Source organism: Myotis brandtii, unplaced genomic scaffold (genome assembly GCF_000412655.1).
Source record: "Myotis brandtii unplaced genomic scaffold, ASM41265v1 scaffold833, whole genome shotgun sequence".
Classification (NCBI taxonomy): Eukaryota; Metazoa; Chordata; class Mammalia; order Chiroptera; family Vespertilionidae; genus Myotis; species Myotis brandtii.
This window is the reverse complement of record NW_005371384.1, coordinates 670,738-686,167: the sequence shown is the minus strand read 5'-3', so window position 1 is coordinate 686,167 and position 15,430 is coordinate 670,738. Positions and strand designations below refer to the sequence as shown.

The 15,430-nt window shown below is 54.6% G+C and overlaps 1 protein-coding gene across 1 annotated transcript in view; it reads left to right on the top strand.

Annotated features, from left to right (window-relative positions):
- Nucleotides 1-15,430, top strand: part of CTIF (CBP80/20-dependent translation initiation factor) — a 257,814-nt gene that overhangs the window by 63,386 nt on the left and 178,998 nt on the right. Inside the window, exon 2 of the mRNA XM_005884497.2 lies at nt 13,324-13,528. Coding sequence (XP_005884559.1) covers nt 13,349-13,528 — 180 coding nt within the window. The 5' untranslated portion in view covers nt 13,324-13,348. The remainder of the gene's footprint in view (nt 1-13,323; nt 13,529-15,430) is intronic.

Here is a 15,430-nt window from a genome sequence, read left to right as displayed (position 1 = left end):
CTATTTTCACCACCGCCCTGCCCACCTATCCCTTCCCCTACCCCAGCACTAGGCAACCACCAACCTACTTTCTGTTTTTATAAATTTTCATATTCTGGACATTTTATATTAGTGGAATCACATAATGGAATCATAATGGGCTTTTATTTAGCAGTGTTTTTAAGGTTCTTCATGTTTGAGCGTTCCGTTTTATGGCCAAATAAGATTCCATTGCATGCATATATCTACCACATTTTGTTTATCCCTTCATCAGTTGTGGACATTTGGGTTGTTTCCATGTTTTGGCTATTATTAATAATGCTACTAAAACATTTATATACAAGCTTTGCATGGACATATATTTTTATTTCTCTTGGGTATATGCATAGGAATAGAATTGTTGGGTCTTATGTTAACTCTGTTTAATCGTTTGAGAAGCTGCTGGACTGTTTTCCAAGCAGCTGCACCGTTTTTTATTCCCATTATCCGTGTGTGAGGGCTCTGATCCGCCCATGTCCTCACCAGCACTGGCCTCAATGATTTGCAAGGTCCTTTCTGCAGTGGCGGGGGCCCCCTTTTCCCCTTTATGTTTTTTTATTCCCATTATCCGTGTGTGAGGGCTCTGATCTGTCCATGTCCTCACCAGCACTGGCCTCAAAGATTTGCAAGGTCCTTTCTCCAATGGCGTAGCCCCCTTTCCCCTTTATGTCTCCTCCTTCCTGTGCCTCAGCAGAGTGCATAGAGGGCTGTGGGGAATTTCTCAGTTAATTATCTGTCAGTTAACCGCTCAGCTTGCTCCCTGTGGTTGTAACTGGCTGCAGGCTGCTCCTGCTGTGCATGTAGGAGGTTATCTGTTGCTACCACACGCTAGTGCAGTGATGGCGAACCTATGACACGCGTGTCAGAGGTGACACGCGAACTCATTTTTTTGGTTGATTTTTCTTTGTTAAATGGCATTTAAATATATAAAATAAATATCAAAAACATAAGTCTTTGTTTTACTATGGTTGCAAATACCAAAAAATTTCTATATGTGACACAGCACCAGAGTTAAGTTAGGGTTTTTCAAAATGCTGACACGCCGAGCTCAAAAGGTTCACCGTCACTGCGCTAGTGGGTGAAATGACCCTCAGAGATCATGGGAATACAGCACCTGAGGACTATAATGGACAGCCAGTCGGGATCTGCCACCAGGTGGTCTCTCTGCAAGGCATCTGGCTGCATCTGGAGTCCTGGCTGCAGCTGCCCCAGACTAGCCCTGGAGAGAGAGCTCCTGGGTCCCAGAGGCCCGAGGTGGGCGACGCCACAGGCCCCCCACAGGTAGCCCATGGGCCTTCCATCCGTCTTCAGTAGAACCGCACTTTGTGCCGGGTCTTGAAAGTGTATGATGCGAAAGACAAAGCGATCCCGTCTGCAAGAATGCATACGCTAGAGTAGCGGTCGCCAACCTTTCGGACCTCCCGGACCAGCAGTGGTCCACGGACCACCGGTTGGCTGCCGCTGCTGTAGAGGTTCCCAGTGGAAGTGATTTGGAGCGCAGGCTTTCTGGCTGCCTATTTCCCTAATTATTTGCTCTCGGCATCTCCCAGAGAGAAACACTTGGGGAAACCAACCCCGGGAGAACTACCATACCTGCGTCTTCCACGTGTCCCTGGCGGACAGCTCTCATCTCTGGCTTGGCCATCCATCCCCCGAGACCTCCGTCATGGGGACTCTGTGTTCCAGAAGGCTGAAGGTGTAGCTAGGCAATGTTGTGGGCAACTCCTTTTTGCCTTGGTTTCCTAATTTGTACAATGGGGACGACAGTGGTGCTTACATTATAGGATTGTCTTGGATGAAATGAATATACACCAAATATATACATCACAGGGCTTGGCACATAATAAATGCCCACCAAATGCTAGTTGTTGTTATCTTTTATGTATCAGTGGGAGCCATTGAGAATTGCATTGGAAAAATAAATAAGGTTTTAGAGGAAAATGGTTTGGAAACCAACAGTCTGTGGGGACCACAGTATTGATGATTTGCTTTCCTGCTATAGTAAAGGTCAAAGGGCCTCCAAGCAAAGGCAGAGACAGCCGCTCCAGGATCCAGGGTCTGGCCTCGTGTCATCTGTGGGCTTTACACTCCTGGGCTCTGGCTGTTCCGTTCTGTATCTCGCTGTGGTTCATAGAGAATTGGGGGAGAGCTCTGAGAGCCCTGGGCACTGGATGAGTTCGAGTTCGCGATTCTTGTGGTTGCTAGGGGCCTCTGGCGGTGTGTGTGTGACACGTGGGGGCTACTCAGCCAACGAGGGCTCCATCCCAGCCTCACTGTACTCACTGCTCCACGGCTGATAGGCCACCCGTCTCTGCCCAGCAGCCAGCAGCTCTCGTCTGCTGATACCAACGTGGGCAGAATGTCAGTTCCCTGCTGGCCATTTTCTCATGTCAGAGAATCCATCATCAAATACCCACTAATTAGCTAAATGTCTCATGGGCCCAGGTCTGGCTCCCAGAAGATGAGGGAAGGAGCAGACACACCCTTGGCCTCTAAGAGCTCATGGTTTAGTTGGGGAAGGGGGCAGCCCCTCAGGCCAATCCAGGGCTGAGCTGGAGTGTGATCGGGACATGAAGGGGAGCAGGGGGACAGCCCTGTGCATTTATATGCCCCTTTCCCCATCTCTTGAGATACCCAGAAAGGGCACCCTTTCTCTGGACAGAGCTGGGCCTGCACCACCTTCTGTGGTTGGCTATTTTCCTTGCTTTCAGTGCGGCCCAGTCTCTTCAGAGTGACACAGTCTTCCTGTGATCGCTCCGTGGCTGTCTTCCGCCAGGCTAGCGTTGAGTCCTTCTAGAAACCTCTTTTTCTCTGCAATGACTCTGCATATTTCTGCTTTGGACTGTCATGTATTGGTTTCACATTGTAACTCCCAGGGGACAGTCATTGTTCTTGATTTCCAGGTTCGTAGGGACACCTCTCATTTTTGTTCTATGACTCACCTACAGTTACTTTCTTGCAGGGGGTCTCAAGCTCGGATGCCTGTGAGAGCCAGGCAGGTAACAAGTGAGTGAGTGCGGAGCCATGTGAGAAGGACGGGTGTGGCAGCGGGGAGACATTAGGGAGTGTGGAGGTCTGTGGAGAAGTGGAAATTGCACGCCCCGTCTGAAGGGGTCAGCACCGCGCTGCCCTAGCTGATGGCTGCAGTGTGGGAAGGTGGGCCAGTGGTGCTGGATCTCCCAATTCTTTAAGAAAATCAGAAATGTGGATTTTTTTACATGAAATCTTTTGATTTTAAAATGTCAGCTCAAATATTCTTATAATACTCAACAGGCAAAACAAAACACACTGTGGCCCAGACAGGGCATTTGCGGTCTCTGCTTTGTGGTTCTGCTCCTGTCATCCAAGGCAGGGGAGGAGGTCAGAAGGCCCCGTGGGCAGCTGCTACTAGAGGTGTTCCGAGGGGTGGGGACCACTGTGGGCTGGGGTGTCAGGGTGGTTCAGGAGGATGAAGAGGGGAGAGGGAAGGGGGTGCTGAGACCCCATCAGACTCTTGGAAACTGCTCATACGGTCACTGCTCCCACTGGGCTGTAGTTCAGGAAGTTGCTGCCAGGAGAAAGAGCTGACTGGGGACCCTGGTTACCCCGAGAGAGAGAGACACTGGTGAGAGAGTGTCACCTGAGAAGAAAGCCCTCGGGTGCTGGGCCACCAGGCTCGGAGGAGCTGTCTGGCCTTAACCTGCGGTGCTCTCACAGGTGCATTGCTGGGTTCAGAGCAGGACACTGCTGGTCTCCCTGCCGGGCATGCTCCGAGCTGGTTTTCACTCTATTTGTCAACCCAGAAACCTTTAAAGGCCAGTGGTGGAGTCCACCCTGTCTACTCACAGGGCCCATAGAGGAGAGAGAATGAGTCCCCATGAGTCCATGCAGGTTGGCAGAGCTGAAGGTTAACCCAGGAATTAGAATAGAGGAAAGGGCCAAACTGAGGCCTTGTGCAGGGCACAGGCAGTTCAGGGTGGGAGACATTAGGGAATAGTGGGGTCTATGGATAGTGGAGTTCAGAAACAGGAGTGACCAATGATAGTCAGAGTGGCCAAGGGGGCTTCATGGGGAACGTGTATCTGGTGCAATTTGGAGAGGTGGGAGAAAATGCGCAAGACAGAGTGGGGCATAGCAGGGGGCAGTGGTGATGTCAAATTATAATCACAGCTGGTAATTGAGTGCTTGCTGTGTACCTGGCTGTGTTGAACACATTCTCGTGCATTCTCTCACTAAATCCTCACAACACCTTGTGAGGTGGCCCTTTCATCATCAGTCTCTTTAAAGATTGGAACCAGCATTGGAACCAAACATCAGAAACCGTAACCGTTATGTTACCTGAGGGCTCAGGACACCCCTAGGAGCCGGGGGCAGTGAGGAAGCCACCTGAGTCCAGCCAGGGGTGTGACTGGCTGGCCAATAGCCCTCCAGCCTTGATATTGTATCTCCCCTTTGGGGCTTCATGTGACTTCCCTGCCCCCTGGTGCCTGGAGGGCATGGCATGCAGCAAGACCTATTGGGGGGAATTGCCTTGGAGGCTCTGGGATGTGGTGGGAAGAAGTTGGAATCCTGATGGCCGGTAGGGAGGGGTACTGGACAGGGCCACCCCCAGCACCCTTGGCTTTAACATCCTCACAGCTGTGCAGGATGGATGGGGAAGAGCCTGGCCCAGTGGCAAAAGCGGGGAACTGAGGGCACCACCCTCCCACTCTCTGGGAAGGGAGTGCTGGGGTGGGCAGGAAGCGGGGGTGGGGCACAGGCCAGTCTGCCCTCTTGGGCTTGGGACCCTGAGAGGTATAGGATGGATCGGGGCCTCAAGGACCATGCAGTCTTGTCAAGATAAGATAAAAACCCGTAAAAAATTCAAGAGCAGGGCAAGAGTTGGGTAACAGCACAGGGAGGATGAGGAGGCCGCCTGTGCCCAGCCCTGAGGGAGCAGGTTGGGGGGTCAGTGCAGAGAGCCCAGTGGGGGCTCCTGTGGGGCTCAGGGGCAGGGCAAGAGTTGGGTAACAGCACAGGGAGGATGAGGAGGCCACCTGTGCCCAGTCCTGAGGGAGCAGGTTGGGGGGTCAGTGCAGGGAGCCCAGTGGGGGCTCCTGTGGGGCTCGGGGACCCCAGGGCAGAGCAGACCTGGACAGTAAGCCTCCCAGAAAGCAATGCATTCCCATGTGTAGGTGACACAGAAGTTCCATGAAGCAATTGTTCCACTTACAACGTGTGTCACTCACGGGTGTTTTCAATGTAGTGATACATCTTTAATGCTGACATTGTGAGTTTATTTTACACTGAGTTTATTTCACAGCCCACGAACCGGCTGAGGCCTGCAGTTTGAAAAAACAGTCCGCGCCCAGCTCACAGCCTGTCTGAGGTTTGAGTGACAAAGGGTTCCACGGGTGTGTGCGTGGGGGAGTGTCAGAGGTTGAGAGGACACCAGTGTCCTGGGCTCCTGCGACCGTGGATGTTGCCGATTTCTGAGGCTGCCTCCAGCTCAGGTGTCTGATCTTTCCCACTTGCGGTGGTTGGGGACCTGAGGGTCCGTCGGTGGATGCTCCTGCTTTTCTTCGGCGAACACGGACGTGTCCCAGGCTCCTGCGGTCACACTGACAGGAATGGCCGAGCACAGGGCTGCCGTGGCCAGGGAAAGGCATTGTCCCCGAAGTCCCATTTCTGCAGGAGGTGGAGCGTGGGCTGGACTTGGAGGGGAGGGCTGGCAGCAGGCCTCGTGAAGGGGGTTCCCATGGCTCCCTCCGGAGAGCTTTGGGCGTGCTCCGTTCCCAGGCAGCGAGGCCTCTCGCCTCCCACTCTCAGCAGGCAGCGTGGCCGTGGCCTGGCCCTGCCCTCCGTGCTGCAGGCTCTAGACCAGTGGTTCTCAACCTTCTGGCCCTTTAATACAGTTCCTCATGTTGTGACCCAACCATAAAATTATTTTCGTTGCTACTTCATAACTGTAACGTTGCTACTGTTATGAATCGTCATGTAAATATCTGATATGCAGGATGGTCTTAGGTGACCCCTGTGAAAGGGTTGTTCGACCCCCAAAGGGGTCGCGACCCACAGGTTGAGAACCGCTGCTCTAGACAAAGGTGTCAGTTGCCAGCACCCTGTGGAGTGGGGAATGGGAGAGGGGTTGGCTTGTGTGTGACAGGGTCAGCAGGAGGCAGTTGTGGAGGGGAGCTCAGGGGAGCCAGGGTGTGCTGCAGCAGGAGGCGTGGAAGGGGCCATGGGAAGGCGAGGTGCACGCTATTCAACACGAGGTGAGCAGTGGTGACATGAGCTGCCCACCCTCAGCTCAGTGTGCCTGCCTCCATCTTCAGAGCTGCTGCCCTGCTGGCACGGGTGGACAGGCCCATGAGCCCCAGGGCTGCTGAGCCCCTTGCAGCAGCCAAAAGCAAAAACAAACCAACACAACAAAACATCAGTAAACAAAAACCCCGCATGAGGAAAGCAGAAAGGAGTCAGGAAAGCAGAAATTGAGACCCTCCCTCCGAGGCCTCCTCTGTGAGGTCCCAGAAGGGTGTGGTGCCCGGTGAGTTGCATGCTGAGGGCTGGGGGAAAGGCTCTGCTGAAGGTGAGGGTGCGTGCTGCCTCCTTTCAGGGCCTGGAAGGGTGGATTCCCCAGAGAAGGGCCGGTGGCAGAAGTGTCTCTTGTTTGCAGGTCACTGAATTTATCCTGGGGATTGCGGAGGAGGTAATGCCTCTTAATGCCTTGGCTGTTCTTAAAGGGATTGGCTAAATTTACAGCCACTGATGCCATTTGTCCCTGGGCGAGAGGAAAGGATGCTGAGTGGCTGGGAAGGCCCCAGCTTCTTGCCTCTGGGCCCTCCCTTTTCCTCCAGACCTTTAACTAGCTGATGGTAGCAGACTCAAAGGTCGGCAGGGCTAGAAGGTGGGTAGAGAGAGACTCCTGACCCCAGGCAGGGAGCCCCGTGCCTCTGGGCCCTCCCTTTTCCTCCAGACCTTTAACTAGCACTAGCTGATGGTAGCCGACTCAAAGGTCGGCAGGGAGCCCCGTGCGTGCGGTGCGGTCAGCAGAAGCGCCTGTGCTGCGTGTTCTTGCCGAAGAGGCCACACCACTGGGCAGAGGGCAGGCAGCAAGGGGAGGGCTCACCTGGGTCTGGGTAGGGAGGACAGGAGTGTGGACAAAGGCGCCTTTTCATCAAAGCACACGGGCGTTTTTGTTTCTGGCCTTAAAAATAGTCAGCCAGGCTCACCGAGCTATAGTGACAAGCATAGAACATGATTGGCTGTTGTAGGGGGTGCCCCGAGCCCCTGGAGCTGGGACCAGATGTCCCCCTACCCTTCCATTTCTCCTGTAGCCTTGGCTCCTCCTAAAACTGTGCACACCCAGGCCCACCCCTTCTGCCTGCAGGCCCAGGGCCGCCTGCTCTTTACAGCAAAGAGCAGCCTCAGCACTTTCCCCACTCCTGCTGCTTCCTTTTTGTTCCTCCACATCCATCACCTGGTAGGGAGAGGGCTGGGGGTGGGGGGGTGCGGGCGTTGCCTGAAGGGTGGGTTCCTAGGATGGGGGTGGATTGGTTGGCTACAGGGTTCTGCCTTCTGGATGGCTGCAGCCAAGGTGTCTCTTCTCTTTCGTCCTCTTCTCTCCTTCTTCTTCCTTTGGTCCCATCCCCCTTCTCACTTTCGCTCATCATTAAAACATAAGCTCCTCTTGCTGGCTCCCAGCTTCGCCAGCAGCCCAGCTGTGGGGATTTCCCATCCTGTTCTCGCTGTGAATGGGAAACTGAGCCAGGAGGACACCTCAAAGCCCAGGAAGGAGGGGAGCGGAGCAAACCCTCATTCCCTGTATTTCCCTGTGTCTCCACCAGCCTGAGCGTTTACTCTGTACCTCCTCACTCTTTCTGCCTTAAAAACGGGGCAGACCTTCTGGCTATGTACCCAGAGAATTAGAAACAGGCGCAAACAGATACGTGCACACCCGTGTTCATAGCAGCATTACTCTCCGTAGACAAAGGTGGAAACAACCTGATTGTCCTTGGATGGATGGATGGACGGATGGATGGACGGATGGATGGATGGACGGACGAATGAACAAAGTGTGATCTATACATACAGTATATTATTGTATACAATGTGTTATTTAGCCATAAAAAGGTGTGAAATTCTGACACATGCTACAACATGGATGAACCTGGAGGACATGATGATGAGTGAATAAGCCCGTCACAGAAGGACACATACTGGATGGTTGCACTTATATGAGATTCCCAGCATAGACAGGTTCACAGAGATGAGGGAAACACAGTGGGTGCCAGGGGCTGGAGCAGGAGGAATGAGGAGGTGATGTTTAATGGGCAGAGTTCCTGTTTGGGAAGATGAACACGTCTGGGGGTGGATGGTGATGATGGTTATACAGCCATCGTGAATGTATTTAACGCCGCTGACTTGTACACTTGGAAATGATTACAACGCTAAGTTTATGGTAAGTATAATTTACCGATGCAAAATTGGGACAAGCCCAGCCGGCGTGGCTCAGTGGCTGAGCGGCGACCTATGAACCAGGAGGTCACGGTTCGATTCCCGGTCAGGGCACATGCCTGGGTTGCAGGCTTGATCCCCAGTGTGGGGCGTGCAGGAGGCAGCCAGTCAATGATTCTCTCTCATCATTGAGGTTTCTCTCTCGCTTTCCCTTCCTCTCTGAAATCAATAAAATATATATATATTTTTAAATGGGGCGTGAGTGGCTGAACTTCCAGCCCCATAGCTGAGAAGATGGACCATGAGGACAGCACGCTCGCCCTCTCCCTCCGCCTCCCTCTTCCCGTGTACAGAGACAAAGCTGGGCTTTCGTGCTGAAGGAGGCCTTCTGGCTCCCTGGTTGGGACTCATTCTGAAATGAAGAGGGAGCCCAAGTGACAGGTTAGCCTGGTTTCCCTCAGAAAACAGGGTTCCTGGAAGCCCCCCAGGAGCAGGAGTCCGTGGGGGGAGTGACATGGGAGGGGGGTAACATGGAGGGGGAGTGACATGGGGGGGTGACTGGAGGGGCGGTGACATGGGAGGGGGAGTGACATGGGGGGGTGACTGGAGGGGCGGTGACATGGGAGGGGGAGTGACATGGGGGGGTGACTGGAGGGGCGGTGACATGGGAGGGGGAGTGACATGGGGGGGTGACTGGAGGGGCGGTGACATGGGAGGGGGAGTGACATGGGGGGGTGACTGGAGGGGCGGTGACATGGGAGGGGGAGTGACATGGGGGGGTGACTGGAGGGGCGGTGACATGGGAGGGGGAGTGACATGGGGGGGTGACTGGAGGGGCGGTGACATGGGAGGGGGAGTGACATGGGGGGGTGACTGGAGGGGCGGTGACATGGGAGGGGGAGTGACATGGGGGGGTGACTGGAGGGGCGGTGACATGGGAGGGGGAGTGACATGGGGGGGTGACTGGAGGGGCGGTGACATGGGAGGGGGAGTGACATGGGGGGGTGACTGGAGGGGCGGTGACATGGGAGGGGGAGTGACATGGGGGGGTGACTGGAGGGGCGGTGACATGGGAGGGGGAGTGACATGGGGGGGTGACTGGAGGGGCGGTGACATGGGAGGGGGAGTGACATGGGGGGGTGACTGGAGGGGCGGTGACATGGGAGGGGGAGTGACATGGGGGGGTGACTGGAGGGGCGGTGACATGGGAGGGGGTGACATGGGAGGGGGTGACATGGGAGGGGGAGTGACATGGAGGGGGGGAACATGGAAGGGAAGAGACATGGGAGTGGGGAGAGCCAGACAGAGGAGTATATGGATCTGGTCACCACTATGGGCCACTGGGGCTCCATCCCCTGGGACACATGGAGGGACTGTGTTGACAGCACCTCAGAAATGTCGTCTGGGAGACCAAAAAGGGGGCGTGTGCCCAGGCATGTTAGCTCCTGGCACTTCCAGGGTGCCAGCAGGGATCCTGCAGGTGTGCTGGGCAGAAGGCGCCCAGGCGGGCAGAGGCCAGGCGCTGTCGGCTACACTGCATGCACCTGATTGAGCAGCCGTGACTGGAGTAGAAGGGAGGGCAGCTGCGAGGATGTGCCTCAGGAGGCGTCCCAGACAAGTGTCCAGTGAGGGGCATCGTCTTTCCCCCTCTGGGCAGCAGCATTCTGCGGGGTGGGAGTGGGTCTCAGTGCCTGTCCTTTTCCTCGGTGAGACAGGCGGGTTGGGGCTCCTCACAGGACAGGACTAGGGTAGGCCCAGGAGAGGCCCCAGGAGAAGCCCGCGTGAGTCCGGGAGGGCCCAACAGAGCAGAACAGAGGCCGCTGCTGGAGGCAGGGCCAGGCACCCATCCTCCTGGAAGAGCTCCAAGCCGGTGCCTGCAAAAGCCAGGCCTGCACCTGTGCCTGTGCCGGCGCCAGGAAGCCCTCGATAAGATCTGAAGTCTTCGAGGAATAATAGGCATGGCCTTAGGCACTGCCTTTTCCTGCAGGCGGTTCCTTTCAGCCCTCTCTGGACATCAATCTTATCATGCCATCTGGCTGGGACCAGCAGCTGGGCACGGGCCCAGCCCTCCAAGCCAGAATCCCATTGCAGACTTGAATTCACGGTGGGGCCTGGGGAAGTGGGAGATGTCCTGAGGGCCAGAGCAGGCCGCCAGGAGAGGGGATGAAGAGGCAGTGAGGTGCAGGCGGACCTGGAGCTCTGCTGTGCTGACTTGGGCAAGTTACTTAACCTCTCTGAACCTCCGTTTTCTGAGTAGCCTAATTATACTGATCTCATAGAGTTGTTGTGAGGGGTAAGTGGTGAAGGCATATCAAGTGCTGAGAAGAATGCCTGGCACATGATCTGGGCTCAGTACATGTTAGTCATTCCTGTTATTAGAAGGCACAGTGATGCCCATAGGTCAAAGCCGGTGAATCCTTTGCCCTCTAGCCGCCATTAAACCTGGGGATTGGGCCGTTGCCAGGAGAGGACCTCTGGATTCGGTGGGTGGAGGGAATGGGAAAGTGCTTCGGGGTGAGGGGCACAGTGTGAGCAAAAGCAGAGGCAGAAAGAGCCTTGCATGTTGGTCTTCTATTGCTGCCCAGCACATTACTACCAACTCAGTGGCTTACAGCAATGCCGTATATTACCTCCCAGTTTGGAAGTGAGAGTCACACTCGGTGTATCACGAGGCTGAGATCAAGGCTCGCCAGACTGGGCTCGTGTCTGGAGGCACAGGGCCAGCAAAGTCTGCTCCCAGGCGCATTGGGTTTTGGCAGAATTGACTTCCTTGCGCTTGTAGGGCTAAGGTGCCCTTCTCCTTCCTGCCATTGACCAGCGATTCCCAGAGGCTGCTCCGTTCCTTGCAGGTGCCCCCTCCTTCTCACCAGCAGTGGTGTGTCTTGTCTTTCTTGTGCTGTGAATCTTTGTCTCTAGTTCCAGTCCCAGATTTAAGAGATTCATGTGATGGATTAGGCATAGTCTCCCTATATTCAAGTCCGCTGATTTGGAGTTTAATTACATTTGCAAGATCCCTTCGGTGTTTCATTGAGTAACTGGGAGGAGGTGTACACGCAGGACCCTCTCATGGTTCTGCCTAGCACACAGGCATGTGCCTGGGGCAGACAGCGGAGTAGATGGGGCTGGAGGAGGTCATGGGCAGCGGTTGGAGCAGGAGGGATAAGTGGGTGTTGGTGGTGGGAGGGATGGAAGGCCACTGTAGGCCTTGAATGGCAGGTGGAAGGAGGGACATTGGACACACCGCAACTCTGACTGTGGCCTTGCACCACTAGGCATGCTTACTCCAATCGGAAACGACTCCCTTCAGACCCACTGCCCCCTGAGCCTCCACACTGGGGTCCCTACTCTGATGAGGGCTCCTGGGCCTGAAACCTCGGACCACTCCCTCTGGAATGGAGCAGGCCCCAAACCCCAAGGCCACGGAGCTCAGGAGCCCAGAGCTAGCTCCCTCTAGCATCATCCACTCCCCTGCAAGCAGCCTGGGGTCCAAGGGAGGCTGGGCTCCTTGCAGCAGCCAAAACCCAAAAACCGGAGTCAGAAGGTGTGTGTCCAACTGTTGCCAACCCAACCTCTGACCAGGTCAGCAGGGGTGTGGGAGTCAGCATTTGTGAACTTGGTGGCATTTCTGGAACCTGTGGGCCATTCCTTGTCCTGCTTTGGATCCATGAGTTAAAAACTCAACCAAACCTTGATCATTGGTGAATAACTACATTCTAAAAAAAGTCCTCAGTGATCCAAGGCTTTGAAATTCAAATGTTCCTTGAAACATACCAGGACCTGGTCTTCGTTATGAACAGTCACAGCCTAGGCAGGTGCAGGCCGCCTTCTGAGTCTAGGATCTCGAGGCGTACATTCAGGTCCTCTGTGTGCCCAAGCGCAGTGGGTTGGTAGATGGCATTCTCCTGGTGAAACCATGTGCCTCATCCTCTAGCTGAGGGGACTCCCCTTGGAGAGCAGCGATGTCCAGACAATGAAAGGGACACCAGACAAGCTTTGATGTCCCTTCCCATCTGGCTTAGAGCCCGTCAGGAAAGGGGGACGGTCCCCGGTAGGAAGGGATCTGGAGGTGAGAAAGGTTCTAGCTCTTCCCACTTCCAGGTGGTCAGGTGGGAGCTGTGAGCAAGGGGTGGGAGAGGGAAGTAGAGGTGGCTCACCAGGCCGGGGCCCCTAAAGCAGCTGGATCCACCCAGTCGGCCCGGGAAGGGACAGCAGTTCTGTTATTGGATTTCAGCAGTGTCCCTGGAATGCCACCCAGGTTATGCCAGGTCGCATCTGAGAGAAGGCTCAAGGGCTAACCAGGGTATGCAGGGTGGCCAGGCAGCCTCCATGGCTAGACCACACCCTCCCAAACCACCCACCAGGCCTTTCACCTCTGTCATTAAAAGCAGGTCACATTCCTACAGACTGAGCCCAGCATGGGTCCCTGAGCCGCACCATCACAAGGCTGCAGAACTGTGCTTATAACTCCAGGCCTGCAGGCTCCAGCTAATGTAGGGAGGAGAGTCTGGTCCAAAGAGAAGGCATCTCTTTAGAAGGAGGCATTTCCTTGGCGGGTTTGTGTCTGAGGATCCCCGATATATCCTAATGGTTGGGGCAGGGACACCAAAGCCTGTGGTCTGTTTTCTTCTGCTTTATTGGCAGTGTTTCTTAACTCCAAGTTGGGAAATGGGTCTGTTTTCTGCTTTTTCCCAGATGGCAAGGTCTAGGTATGGACTAATACCAAACATCGCACACGTTCCTATGTTGGTCAGTTAGGCAAGTTACCTGTCTTGTGTGGGCCTCCGTTTCCCTTTCCACACAGGGGAATTAACAGCATGTACCTCACACTGACGAGGGCATGGCCCCGCCTCCAGCTTTGTCTCACAGAGCCTTGCTCTTTCTCTCCCGCAGCCCTGACCCAGCCCGCGCTGGAGGGATGGAGAACTCCTCCGCAGCATCTGCCTCCTCTGAGGCTGGGAGCAGCCGCTCCCAGGAGATCGAGGAGCTCGAGCGGTTCATCGACAGCTACGTGCTCGAGTACCAGGTGCAGGGGCTGCTGGCAGACAAGACGGAAGGTGATGGTGAGAGCGAGAAAACACAGTCCCACATCTCCCAGGTGAGCATCGCCCCAGGGAGGAGCAGAAGGGCTGGGGCCTGGGCAGGTACAGGGCCTGGGAAAACTCAAAGGGTGTGATAAGGGGATCCTAAATCTAGTTGCCTGGCCCTAGATCGCTGGGATGTGGATGGTCCCACCCACAGAGCGTGGGATCCCTACAGCGAGCTCCTCTCAGACCCTCTGACCCACCTCTGCTCTGTCCTATCCTATTGGGCCAACGTTTGATTAACGGAACACAGATTTATTGAGCACCTACTATGTGTTCTACCCTATTTATTCCCTGTCCTCTATATGCTTATGTTCTGGGAGAGATCTAGGGGTTGCAGCTTATCCAAAATGCACACAATGAGAATGCTGTGACTTGTGAATGTTTTCTCTGATTTCAAATACAGGCAGGTTTGGGCAGCCACAGAATTGAGTCTCTCTGGCAATCCCTCAGGGCTCTGTGTCAGACCTAGTGAGGCCTTGAGGCATTGTGACCAGGGTCTCAGGCTGGTCTCGCCCCCTCCTGGTCAGTCTGTGGTCTTGGGTGGAAGGTGGACTCGGATGGTAGGCTGTGGGCCAAGATTGGGATGGAGAGGAAGCACTCTTGCTGCCTCCCGTAAGCATCCGGGAGCTGTCTCCCCCAGGAGCTGGCCCCATGGACAGGTGGGTGGGGCCAGCCTGGTGGGTGCTGCCTGCCTCTGCCACCATGTGGACTCTGATGGCTCCAGCAGGGCATCTTTCAAAGGTTCTTCCAGGTCAAATGGGTTCTTACAGGAGGAAGGTCCAAGGAAGCCACGAAGCTTCACCCTAGAGGAATGCTTTGTCAATTTCTGTTTCCAAAGCAGGCCCTGGAGAGAGAATTTCGGAAGGAGGGGTCTGCCAGTGACTTTGACCTTCCTGTGGTGACTGCTGAGCTCTCAGGAGGACAGCAGATAGAGAGGTGCCCTCTGTCTGGGCCCTGCACTGCTGGCTCCTGCTCCTGGGCCTGACCATGCACCAGTATTCACATCTGGAGGGGCTTTAAACAGATGCTTGTTGCCCTGGCCGGGTGGCTCAGTTGGTTGGAGCATTGTCCCCTATACCAAAGATTGTGGGTTTGATTCCTGGTCAGGGCACATACCTAGGTTACAGGTTCAATCCCCGGTCGGGGCACATATGGGAGGCAACCGATCGATGTTTCTCTCTTTCTCCCTTCCTCTCTCTAAAAAATCAGTTTAAAAAAATCCTTAGGTGAGGATTAAAAAAATAATACAATTAAAAAGCAACAACAAAAATAGATGTTGGTTGCGAGGCAGAGCGTGGACAACATGGCCACTGGTAACATCTGGACGCGTTCCTTAATCTTCCTGCATTTTATGACGTTCCCTGGAAGAATGTGAGCACTGGGCAGGTCCGCCTGTGCGCTGCTGGCCAAGGAAGGACATTTCCATCTTGATCCCACCCCGTCCCACAGGCGCCCCAAGACACAGCTGGGGTACAGGCTCCAGAGGAGGGTGCACTGCGGACAAGGCCGGGCTTAGAAGTGTCTACGTAACACGCTTCTGTTGACACTGCCTTATGGGAAATCTTCCTGCTAAAGCACGTTTGATTGTTTTTATTTAATTTGATGACTGTTTCAAATGGAAGCCAAAAACAAAGAACAAAAATAACCCCAGAGAATGTCCCGTCTGCCTGTCTGCGGTGGTGCTGTAATGTTTCTGGGAGAGGAAAATTGTTAAGAATCTCGGAAACTTTGAGAAAGCTTGAGGGAATGGGGAAGAATGTTGTCCTTCAGTTGGTGAGGCCATTTTCTTAGGATCTGAGAGATGACAGTTGACACTCAGGAGGAAAATACCTTATGATGCTTGTTCTCCCTGCCCCTGCCCAGCACCAACTAGAAAGATGGATGGATGGCAGGATAGATGGAAGGAAGAGGGG